This window comes from Pteronotus mesoamericanus, unplaced genomic scaffold (assembly GCF_021234165.1).
Source record: "Pteronotus mesoamericanus isolate MK-2021 breed Mesoamerican mustached bat unplaced genomic scaffold, CSHL_Meso_final contig_98, whole genome shotgun sequence".
NCBI classification, from domain to species: Eukaryota; Metazoa; Chordata; class Mammalia; order Chiroptera; family Mormoopidae; genus Pteronotus; species Pteronotus mesoamericanus.
This window is the reverse complement of record NW_026555295.1, coordinates 1256926-1268933: the sequence shown is the minus strand read 5'-3', so window position 1 is coordinate 1268933 and position 12008 is coordinate 1256926. Positions and strand designations below refer to the sequence as shown.

At 59.3% G+C, this 12008-nt stretch overlaps 1 protein-coding gene across 18 annotated transcripts in view; it reads right to left on the bottom strand.

Moving 5' to 3' along the window:
* DYSF (dysferlin) overlaps nt 1–12008 on the bottom strand; it is a 203963-nt gene that overhangs the window by 102733 nt on the left and 89222 nt on the right. For all 18 annotated transcript variants that reach the window (XM_054586835.1, XM_054586841.1, XM_054586839.1 and 15 more), the window contains 6 exons: nt 11891–12006; nt 11269–11382; nt 9854–10031; nt 9191–9315; nt 7108–7217; nt 1947–2139 (listed from right to left, as the gene is read on the bottom strand). In XM_054586835.1, coding sequence (XP_054442810.1) covers nt 1947–2139; nt 7108–7217; nt 9191–9315; nt 9854–10031; nt 11269–11382; nt 11891–12006 — 836 coding nt within the window. The remainder of the gene's footprint in view (nt 1–1946; nt 2140–7107; nt 7218–9190; nt 9316–9853; nt 10032–11268; nt 11383–11890; nt 12007–12008) is intronic.

Here is a 12008-nt window from a genome sequence, read left to right as displayed (position 1 = left end):
CAGCTGGGCACCTCTGTCTCCAGCAGCCATGAGCCCCTAGGACAGGGCATGAGGCTGCCTGGGCTCACACGAGGAGGCTGCCAAAAATCACTGAGCTGAGTTCACATTTTCTGGGAAAAGACACTCCTGCCTGGAGCCCGGAGCTAAGTTCTTCGATTCCTCACCCCTACCCCACCCCCACACGCTGGGTAAATAAATGCTTCAGGCACAGATACGGAGGGTTTCACTGGACCTGGAAGGTGACATTATCCTTAAGATGACCTCCCCTCTTCCTCACTCTCAAGAACAGCAGCAAATCACAGGTATGCCCTTCCCAGAGGACACTCCTGCTCCCTCTGACAGTAGGGATCCTGGGATCTGACTCTTTCTGGGCCTGGGGACAGTGGGCTCTGAGTGACCAGCTCAGAACAAAACTCCAGGCCCCTGAGACCCTCAGAGCGTCTGGTTGCGAGTGAGAACAGCTGCCAGCTCGCACTCGCACCCGGGAGAGATGGCCAGCTGGGTACGGCCCGTCTGCCTCCCAGGCCGGTGAGCACAGTGCCCCAGAAGGGTGGAGGGGCTGGTCTCCGACCAGGGCTCAGGCTCCAGCAGCACTTGCCCAGCACTTCACAGGCTTTGTTTCACAGACTCCCTGCAGCAGCCCGGGAGGCAGAGAAGGGCAGCCCATTTGACAGGTGAGGAAATTCAGGATCTAGGAGGTTAGGAATTGGATTTTTCTGACTCCAAATATGTGTTCCTCACCACTATACCAAAGGTTCTCAAAGTGTGGTCCCCGTAGCAGAAATGCAAATTCTCAGGCTCCATCCCAGACCTGTGAGTTGCGGGGGGAAGGGCTGTAATCCGTTTTAATGAGCCCTTCAGGGGATTCTGATGCACACTCAGGTCTGAGCAAGCCTCTCGGGGGGCCCCCAAACAATCCACAGCACCTGTCTGACCTGAACCTCTCCGAGCCCTATTGCAACCTGTGCTGAGAGCTCTGGGGTCCATCTGGGCTATGATTTGGGGAGGCATGTTTGACCAGCCCAAGAAGATAGTCCATGGCCATTATGAGGGGTTGGCCTGTGTGTCCCCTCACATAGCTGGCCACGTGCCTGGGACCCCGTTCGGGAACTGGCTCTCAGGGACCACGATTCCAGGCTGCCTTCCCCTCCTGAGCATCCTTCCACCTCCAGGGCCTCCCTCTCCCCGTCAACAACTCGCTCCTCCAGGAGCCCCATGCAGGCCCCACCCTGCTCTGCACACTCCTTCTGGGGAGACCCTTCCCACCATCACCCCCCACAGGGGACCCACATGGCGCTGGGCAGCGACTGACTGGTTTGCCTGTGGCATGTGAGTGGGCCTTTGTCCTCTTTCCGGATGCACCTGTGGCCTGCTAGTCACCCAAGGAACTGGATGGGTGCATCTGACCTACAGGGGGGCAGTGCAGGTGGGGAAAGGGTGCCCCTGAAGACAAGCTGGAGCCTCTTCTCTCTGATTAGATATGATGATGCCTAGAGTTACGGCAAATGCAGCCGCCTCAGAGGCATCCAAGGAGGGCAGGAAACACAGGGCCCCTCCAGAGGCAGAAGACGACAGATGCTGATTGGCAGGGAGGAGTTGGTTCCTGGGAAAGGAGGCCCCAGCACTGGACCTAGAGCCAAGCGCACTGGGTTCTGGTCCCTGCTCTGTCTCTGACATACTTTGGCAGCATTTATTATGCACAGTTGGGGACATTTATTGAGCACGTACCACACAATAGGCTCTGTGCTGGGCCCCACAACATCCAAGTTTCCCATTGCATCTTCTCCATCTACACATGGGGACACTGGGGCTCAGAGAGGTTAAGTCACCGGCCCAAGGCCACCCAGCAATGGAGCCTGGGCTGAATCATGGTCCAGACAGTCCCCATGTCCCTCCCCGGTCTGATGTTCCAGGCAGGGAGGAAGGTGCCTCGTAGAGTTAGCTACCTCATCCGCGAGAGCACGGAGACGCAGGAGCCAGTCCTCAGCCTGCTCCAAGGTGGCGGGGAGCTCACAATGGCCGAGCTTCAGGGCCGAGGCCGCCTCGGTGATCTGACTCAGGTGACGGGTGCGCAGCTTGTATAGGTACTGGTCCAGGTAGGTGGCAGAGGGCGTCTCTTGGACATTGCGCAGGGGCTGGCTGTGAGGAACAGGTGGTATGTGCCTGATGAGCAGGAGCCCAGTGCACACCCGAGTCCAGGCACACACATGCATGTACACATGTAAGTGCACAGGCCCCCGCAACAGGCCTCACACCCTCAGCCGGCCTGCTGGACACTCCGTGTGCCCTGGGGGCACCTTCTCGGGCCTGATCCACGTGCACCATCTTCTCCGCACGACCTGCTCCATCCTCACCTCCTCCAGAAAGCCTTCCCCAACCACACCGGCCGATGTGCCTCTGCTCTCAAGTCCCCGGGCGGGTCCCTCCCTGCCCCCTGCACCCTCCTGGAGCAGAGGCCTGAATGTTAAGTTGCCCTTTGCTGAAACGAATCCATTCTGTTGTACGTACACTTTCTTCAGGAAGGAAATTTATGGACCCCTGACAAGCCACTGCAGACGCTGTGGGGAGGCCGGCAGCCAGCAATACAGATGTGTGGACTCCGGGGCGGCCCCACAACACCCCTCCCAGAACCCTCTGTTTGGGAAGCCTTTGGAGAAGAGGTGGGGTGCGGGGGCGGGGGGACATACAGTCCCAGAAACACAGCCCTAGGCCCCAAGTCAGGGATTGGGTTCAAACTCCATCCTGTTTGGAGGCAATGGATTCTGACCCCCCACCCCCATCCCACCGGACTCTATAGTAGTCCTATATATGGCTCCTCCTCACCATACCAGCCCTCCGAGGTCAGCCAGTACACGCACAAGGGTCCTGCAGGATGGGGTGGGGCGGGGCGGGTCTGTGCCCTCCCTCCCAGCAGGACCCCTCTAGATTATCCCCGCCTGAAGGTCTGGGGGGCTGTCCCACCTCCACTGAGCCCTTGACTCCCAAACAGGACATCAGTCAAACCCGCTCCGCCAGTTCTGCTCCCACCACTCGTAGCCCCCCCACCTCATACTCCCCTCCCTGCAGCGTCTGACTCCGGCTCCCGGCTGATTTATTTTTCTGCCAATTTCCCCGAGCTATGCAGAACCAATTACCGCCGGAGCGCAGCGGCACCGCCGCCGCCAGATACACCACTCTGGCAGGCCCTCGGCGCACTACATTTTTCCTGTTATTTTTTTTAATTGAATTTTTAGGGTGGGGGGAGCAGTACGCAAACTCCATCTCAGGAAACTTAAGCCCCGGGACCTGTCTCAGGTCACGTACTGCACACCCTGTAGTAATATAATATTTACTGCCCCGAGGGTGCCGCGGATAGGGCTGCCCCAGGACAGGAGAGGGACGGCCTCCATCCCCAGCCCGCTCGAACGTGGCGGAGGGGCATGCTTGGTGGGTAAAGGGGGGCCTGGGCCAGAGTCCTGGCTGGAGCCTGCCTGGGAAGGAGGCCTGAGTGGGCCTGAGGGTGGGGGCAGGCGGGTCTGGAATGGGGTGTGGAGAGCTGAGCCAACGCGAGTGATTTATGCTCCCAGCCTGGGTCGGGAGCGGGGAGGGACTGCCATACAGGCCACCAAAGGGAGAGTTTCACGGAGGCCACCAGCCCAGTCAAGACTCCCCAAGAAACAGCCTGGACCATGACTGCCACTAACAGGACGTCTCGGCCCTTTCCTGCCCCAGAAAAGCCCAAGGCAGGGGGTATGGAAAGAAAGGGAGACCCTGAAGAAGAGACTGGATGACACTGTGCCCCAAACCCCCAACAGGGGCAGTTGCCCCATCAACCCTGGCTGACTTGCAAATGGTAAGCAGGCCCAGCGCAGGCTGACAACAGAACTGGGATGCTCACGAAGTCGCTGCCTAACGCCGCCGTGAGTGGGCGCCTGTATCGGGGCAGGCCCCGGGGAGGGGAGCAGTGTCCAGTCTGAAAGGTGAACGGGCTGCAGGGTCGTTCATTTCACTCCTCGTGCGCAACAGCTCTGCTGGTCCTGGCTGGGGGCTGGGTCCAGCTCTGCCTTGGGGGAGCCCCCACTGGACAGCCTCAGAGTCAGGAGTACTTCCTGGAGGAAGCAGCCTCTCGCCGCACCTGTCAGGGCCAGCAGGAGCTGGGCAGGCCAGAAAGAGCAGGAAGGGTGTTCTAGCAGAAGCAGCAGTATACGCACAAGGGGAAGCCTCAGGGGCAGGAGGAAACATGTGCAGAGTGGGTCTGAAGAGGCTAGAGGGTAGGACTGCTGGGGTCCGTGAGGCAGGGAGTGAAGACAGAGAGACCTGCCCACCAGGAGAAGAGCTGGGGCTTTTCCTAACTGGAACGCACTGCAGGGCTAAAGTGGAGGTGGCACGGCAGTTTTAGGAAGATGGCAGAGAATGAGATGAACGTGCTGGCAGGACACCCAGATGTGTGGTGGGCAGCTGGATCCAGAAATGAGAGGACAGGGCCGAGCCAGAAGAACAGAGAGGGCGCCACTGGCCGGGGGGAGAGGGAAGATGAGGGCAGGAAAAGGGGCTGACGGAAGGAAGGACACTGACGTTGGCGCCCTGGGCAGGGGCTGGCCAAGGAAGCGGGTGAGCAGCCGCTGGTCAGCCAGGCAAGCTGGCTCGGGAGCCCAGCACCCGGCTTCCCTGCTGCTCAGCTGTGCTGAGGCTCAGCACAGAGCCAGAGGCGGACGAGGCCCTCTTGCTGTGGTCCCAGGGCTGTGGGTGGCCTCGGGGGGTGCCTGAGGGGATCAGTCCTGATGACTCTCTCCTGGAGAGTCATTTGTGCGATCCTCAGAGCGTGAGAGCCTCCTCCAAGGCTTCTGATCTGGGCCCGGGGCCTCCTATCCTGGGGAGGGTGCATCAAGGGGGCCAGGCTTTAGCAGAAGCAGTTTTAGCCAAATCCTCGAAGAACCATGAGAGGGCAGTAAGGGCAACCCAGGACGCGGGCCCCCTCGTCTCAGATGGTTCAGGCACCTCAGACCTGCCAAGGTCCACACACGTGTGAGTCAGGAGCAGAGCCCTGGTCCATCTCTGCATCCCAGCTGTCAGGCCAGGCCAGTGGGGCACAGCAAGTCACTCTGAGGCCCTCCCCATGGTGAGTGTGTCCCTGTGTGACCCTCCAGCCTCACCGTGTCCTCCGACCTCCAGACCACAGATGGACATCCTCCCACTCCATGCGGCCAGTCCTGAACGCCGCACCTTCCCCCAAAGCTGCTCTTCTCTTGCTGACCTCTCCAGGAGCTGCCCTAGCCAGAGCCAGGGGATCATTCTTGACCTTTCTTGGGCCCCCACATCCAACCCACCATCAAGTCCTGTCCATTAGAAAGGAGGACAACACCAAGGGGGAGCCTGGCTACTTACTAGCGGTGTGAATCTGGGCAAGTTAATACCTCAAGTCTCGGTTTCCTCATCTGTAAAACGTGGATCATTCCACTTCCTATCTCGTAAGATTTTTATGATTAGTTCATATGTGAAAAATTCTTAGAACAGTACCTGGCACAGAACGTGCTCATCCTGAGGCTGCTGTCATCGTGACGCCTCCTGAACAGTCCACGCCACCGCCACGCCCCCGGTGTCCCTCCCTAGGTGATGCCCTGCCCAGCCCCAACTCACCACCACCGCCAGCCTCTCCGTTGAACCGCACTCAGAGTGAGCATCTTAACCATGGGGACCAATGTGACCCCAGACGGCTCCCGGGATGAGCTCGCCTCAGTGGACCCCTGACGCCTGTCCCATCCGGACCTGAGCCTCCCTGGGACTCCCACCTCCGGGAGGCATCAAGCATTTCAGGCCTCTCCGCCTTTGCCTGGGCCGCCCTCCCTCAAAGGCTGACTCCCAGTCGCCCTCCTTCGGAGCTCTCATCAGGCATCCTCTCCCCCGGGAAGCATCCAAATTAGATTTGAGTTACGTGCACCTGCTCTGAGCTCCCACAGCACATGCCTCCAACTCCCAACACACTTGACTCCATTCGCTCACTTTGGCGTGAGTCACATGGGGACTAAAGCTGCCCCCTTGTCAATCTGTTCTGTGTACCCGGCGTGAAGCCTGCCAGGCTTCGGGAAGGTTTGGGGAATAAATGATCTGCCTGCAATTCCACCACTGACGGTGGGAGCAGGGGGAGATTCTTCAGGGGAAACGTGCATTGTGGGAAACATGTACTTCCCGACTGAGGTACAAAGGACCAGAAGGTCAGTGTATCCGGGGGGGTGGTGACCCGTGTCTCAGCACGAAGGCCCTTCTCATCCCTGCCGTAGGGGATGGGCTGACAGAATTTAGAGGGGGGCATAGAATACATTTGCATATGTTCACAGTTAACTCCACAGAGATAGAAAGACAACTTTTTAGTGTTAAGTCCATTTAACGGCTGAGGAAACTGAAGTCCAGAGAAGTGAAGTTCCTCAAAGCTGAAGAGCCGGTAAAAGGGACAAGCATGTAAGTCTCCTGACATTGCTGTTTCTTAATAATAATCATAACTACTGTGCATTAAGCATTTCCTAAGAGCCAGGCACTCCTTTGTTTATGCGATATTATAAATTAGTTATTCTCAACGTCAGGTTAATGATGAGGAGACCAAGGTTCAGACCCGGTGGGTGGGGAGCCCCAAATCACCCGGCAGCAGAGGAGGTGTGGGATGCACCCCTTCTGCCAGACCTCAGAGCCCCTGTTCCCCATCACCCCAAAGCCCCCTTTTCCTGACAATCAGCCATGTCAATAGAAGGCTAAACAGAAACCATGGTCCCCGACACGGCCTTGGGGGAAGGAGAGATGCCGTCCCTGCTCCCCCCAAGCCCAGCCAGCTCCTCCTGCAGATTCCATCAGGGAAATAAGAGGTCGGGGATCAGAGACACAATGCTCCCCATTCAGGTGAGCCAGGCCGCCCAGGGCCCACAGCTGCCGCTGCTGCAGGGAGATTTATGACCTGCTCTAAATGTCACCTTTTCAACTCCCTGTGCTGGCTCCGCCACCTTTGGACTCAGCACGGGCTGGACTGCTGGCCAAGCGTGGCCGGGGAGACGTGCCGCCGCTCACCGCCACACACGAACACGCCCGGGGAAAGGGCCTAGCTGAGTCAGGAGGGTGGGCGTGGGTGCCAGGCACCCCTACCTGCAGTCTGCGATGAGCTCATCCATCAGCTGAGCCACCAGGGCGTCCACGTCCTCGGCGGCGGAGCCCTGGGCCTTCAGGGCCAGGTGGACTTGCTCCAGGCCGGCTTCCTGGGGAACAGGCAGGCAAGCAGGAAGAACGTCACTGCAGGGTGGAGGCACGCGGTGGACCCCGGCCCCAGGCCCCGCCACCACCACCAGTCCCTGAACCAAAGAGGAGTGCAGTTAGAGCAAAAAAAAGGCAGAGACCAGACCATACAAACCAGGGTCCGTCCTGGCTCAAGAACATCACAGGACTCTGATACCGACCTGATCCACATTGCGAAGCCCAGGCTCCAACCTCGCATGTGGTCACAAGGAGGCTGGGTGCTGACAGAAAGAGGGTGCATCCCGCCCCTCACAGGCCCCTTCTAGCCTGGTCTGCCATCTCACAGGTAAGTGACTTCTGAGCCCCTCAGGTCCCCTACCTGGGATGCTGTCTCCTTCCCAAATCCTACCACCTAGCCTGGCTCAGGCCCCAGCGGCCTTCCTTCATGAGCACTCAGAAAACCTGAGTTCCCACTTTTACAAACTCCCACGGCCTGGTCGAGCCAGAGGTTCATCTGGCCCCTTCCATGGGCTCCTCTCCCGCCATTTCCATGGGCCTCGGCCCCGAGCTGGGAGGCAGAGATCCCCCACAGATCGCCCATCAGGCCGAGGACAGTCCCGCGGTCCCCCACGCCCCTCCCACCCACCAGCCTTCCTGAGCCTGTGCTCCACCACCTCGGGCCACCAGTGTGGCACAGGCCCTGGAAAGAACACAGTTCCCACCCCCAAGGACTGTCCTATGAGAGAATGGCTGATCCAGAGGACGGAGTCTGAACTTAAAAGGCATCGACTTCAAGTTACCCTGCACCTCGTAGTGTGCCAGTCTCAGGGAAGGCATGGGCCACCACAGCCCCCGACCCTGGGCCTGTATCCTCTCCCAGCCACTCCAAGACCCCAACCTCCCCCTCCTCATCCACCTCCCCTCCTCGCTGTGCTCACCTCCTCACCCGCAGACACACCCAAGCCTCCCAAATCCCTTCTCCCCACTCGGTGCTCTTCACTCGCCCCACGGTGTGGCCACACCTGCCTCCTCCGCATTCCCACGGGCCACGTGCCCTGGGGTGAACCTCCCCCCTCCCCCCCAATACACAGAAATGGCCTGGGGCCACCGCCAGAAGCAGCGGCTCCCCGCCCTTGGCACCTACACTCCTGCCCACTCTGACTCCCCTCCACGCTCTGGCCACTCCCAGCCTCCACAGGCAAACCCCTGGTCACATCCCAAACAAGACACACCACCTAACCTCTTGTCCGATTGCCCATTCCCAGCCACTACAGCCACTCCTCCCAGCCCTCCCTCCTCCCCCGTCCAATAGACCACCAGGTTCTTCTGGCCCAAGTCCTACCGTTTTCTCCCCAGGTCACCTCCTTCCCAGAGCCGGGCGCTCTCCCCTGGACCACTGCGGTGGTGCCCTGACCGGGCCCCTGCCTCCCGCCCCCGGCTGCTCTGAGGTGCCCTCTTGATGCTCCTGGGCCCTCTCCCTCCTCTGAGCCCCCGTCTCTGCCTGGCACTCCTGGGGCGCTGGCTGAACTTAACTGTAGAACTTTCCTGCGGGTGAACCTGGGCTCTCCTTTACTAAACAGACTCCCTGAAGGCAGGTCAGCTCCTTGTTCATGTCTAAATCCTATTTAGACGTTTCCAGCACAAGTCCTCCACGTGGTAAGAGTCAAAGGCATTTGATAAAAAGAATGGACGAGGGGGTGCCAGGCTCTGCCCCGCAGCCCCTCGCTTGCTCGCTCTCGGCTCTTTCTCTGTGCGTCTTCTACACCAGGCTGAGGGCTCCCCCAGGGGAGTTCTCGCTCCCCTCTCCTTTCTTCCCAGGGTGCAGGACAGGACCACAGACCGGGCACTGTTAGGACACAAGACACCCCAGACGCCACGGAGGCCTGTGGGCATCGCTGAAGGTAAGGGTGTGCCTCCACGGGGGGCGGTCTGAGGACACCCACTGCGGGGGGCGTGGACACAGGCTGTGTGCAGCTGTGGGGCTGCTCCCACTCACCAGCCGGTCAGCAATCCTGAGCAGCTGGTTTTGAGACTCGATCCTGTGGCTGATGTCCTCCCAGTAAGAAGACAGCACCACCACAGGCTTCACGTTGCCCCAGGGTAAGTAGTAGTAGTGGCACCCTGGAAGGACACAGAGGGCCCGGTACTGACCCAGGGGTGGAGGGGGGATGGGAAGGGGACCAAGGGCAGGGGGGACTCAGGCGCCTGCTCCCCCCTCCACTAAGAACTCCCTCGGACACACGCGTGGGACCAGTGTCCACACTGGGTGCCTGAGAGCTACGGCTCTCATTAGGGCTCCTTTACATGTCAGAACGGGGTGGGGGGGGGTGGAGGGAGCTTATTAGAAGGAGGCCGGGAAACCCGCATTCTCCAAAACCTCTACACCAAGCCCAGCCGCCACCGTGCGGTAAACGATCACCATAGGTCAGAATCAGCCAGTTCCGGGAGGCTGATCCGCAGGTCCTGGCAGCGGGGACCCACTGGGCAGTGAGCAGGGGGAGGGGGCACAGGGGAAGCACAGCAGGGGCTTCCTCCCAACAGGTTTGCCTGGACCAGGCCCTGCAGTGGACCTCTGGCAACTTCGACTGGGAGGTAGGACTTAGGGTCCGGCCCCTCTCTATGGTCTGGGTTCCATCTGGCACGTGGCCTCTGGCCTCACCATCAAAGACCGCCCGGCTGTACTGGGTGGTGGAGGCCAGCGGCAGGCAGGTCGTGTCAAACTTGTTGCCGTAGTTCCCGATGCTGACCTCGAACTGAATGGCATCGTCGACATCCTGCAGCATGGATGCTGAGTAGAAGGCAGCGAAGAGGGAGTATTTGCGCCTCCGGAGGTACTTCTGGAAACAGAGAGGGCGGCCAGAGAGCCATAGGGAGGAGGAAGGGAGACACCGGGGGTGGAGAGGGGTCACATGTCTGGCAGGCCCTGGCTGTGACTGGCGCCCAGTAAATCCTGGCTGGACGGATGGGTGGCAAATGGTCCAGCTAAGCAACAGCGCCCAGATTTGGTTACTAACTGAGCAAACTCATTCCAGGCCTGTGTGCTTGGCCACGTTCCTCTCATAAGGTCTACGCCTCCAAGGCCATGATGCTCCTTAATCCAAACCAGCAGCCATGGCACCGCCACCCCAGGGAGCCTGGTCTTCGGCATCTGCTACTCAGAAGGGGCCGAAGGCTCTCAGCCACTAGGCCCCGCCCAGAGCTCCCACCCCGCAGCACTCAGCATCTCCCCACACCCTCCGGCCCTGCCAGACCCACAGGCTGCCATGTGCTTGGGACGAATGAACCTCATTGTGCCCTCTGGACATCAGGCACAAGGCTAAGGACGTGGGAAGCGCCCCAGCACAAGAATCAAGATGACTCTACGATCCCCTTCATGGAAGGCAAAAAGGAAAGGGGATACACAACTGGAGTTTCGGATAACGTAAATAGTGATCCCAGCTAACACGGATTGGCTGCTTTCTGCATATGGGTATGAATTACTTTAATTCTCGCAGCAATCTTATGAGGTAAGTATAACTATTACCCCCACTTTACAGACAGGGAAACTGATAGAGCTGGTAACTGATCAAGCCAGGACTGAAACAAGCGCCTTCTGACTACAGGGCGTAAAAGTTTAAACCACTGCGCAGATTCCAGCTGCTCGTGTGACACAAGGCCCAGCTCTCCACTTGCTGTTCTGATACACTGCAGCCTCAGTGTCCTCATCTGCAAAATGCAGATACTGAGGCAGCCACCTTGTGGGTGCCGGGAGGACCCAATGACATCGGAATGTCACTAGCACAGTGTCACTAGCACACGCGGAGAGTGCTTCATAAGTGTTTGTGATGCTTACACTGTTGTTCCAAGATAACTTCTCAGTTTGTATTGAGCTCTAGACTTTTAAGCTACTTTCGTTTATCTTTCCTGAGTCTCTGAACATCCCTCAGGGAGGCAGGGTAGATATGGGGTTACTCCTGCTTCCCTGGAGGTGAAGGCAAATGAGTGTGGGTGAAACTGAGCTTTCCTCCACTGTACACCCCGAGGCCAGCACCCTGTGAACACGCCCCTCCCACCTGAGAGAGCCACGCCCCTCACCTCCACCCGGAGAATGTCGTCCGCAGGGAGATCCTCCACCTTCTGCTCACCGTGCTCAACGAGCTTGGTCTCCAGGGAGAGCAGAACACGGCCTCGGTAGGCCACACCTTCCCCCTGGGAGGCGAGGTTGGATCACTAGGAATAGGGGGATGGCGAGGAAAAGGGAAAGGGCCTGATCTGGCCCTGAGGCTGCTCATTCCCCAGGCACTGAGAAGATCCCTGAGCCACCCCGATCCTTCTGCAAACAAGGAAATGGTGCCCAGAGAGTTCAGGTGACAGGCCAAGCCACCCAGGTGGTCAGCACCCTACTCCAACCCAGCCAGAGGAGAGATGAACCCTGAGAAAGATGGGGGACCTGGACCCCTCAGGGACCAGGAAAGTAGGGATCAGGTTGGCCCTGAAAGAGAGGCAAAAAGGAGGCACGCAGGAGGGAGGAAGGGGCCAGGATGGGGCCAGGCGGAAGGAGGGCTCTCTGAGAAGATAGCTGCTTAGACCTGGACCTGCTCAAGCCCCATCGGGCCCTTGCACTCCAGGTGGGCCCCAGATGCTGCCCAGGCCAGGCTGGAAGACCCCTCAAGCAGGCCTGGGCATCTATGGAATATGGGGGCTCTGGCTGGCTCACCTTGCCCATGTTGAGCTCTGCGTAAGGGTCCGGGAAGCCGGTGAACTCCCTGGGACTGCCGTAGAGGTTGACAAAGCAGGGCCCAAAGGTGGGCAGGAAGCCCAGATGGTCGTCCACT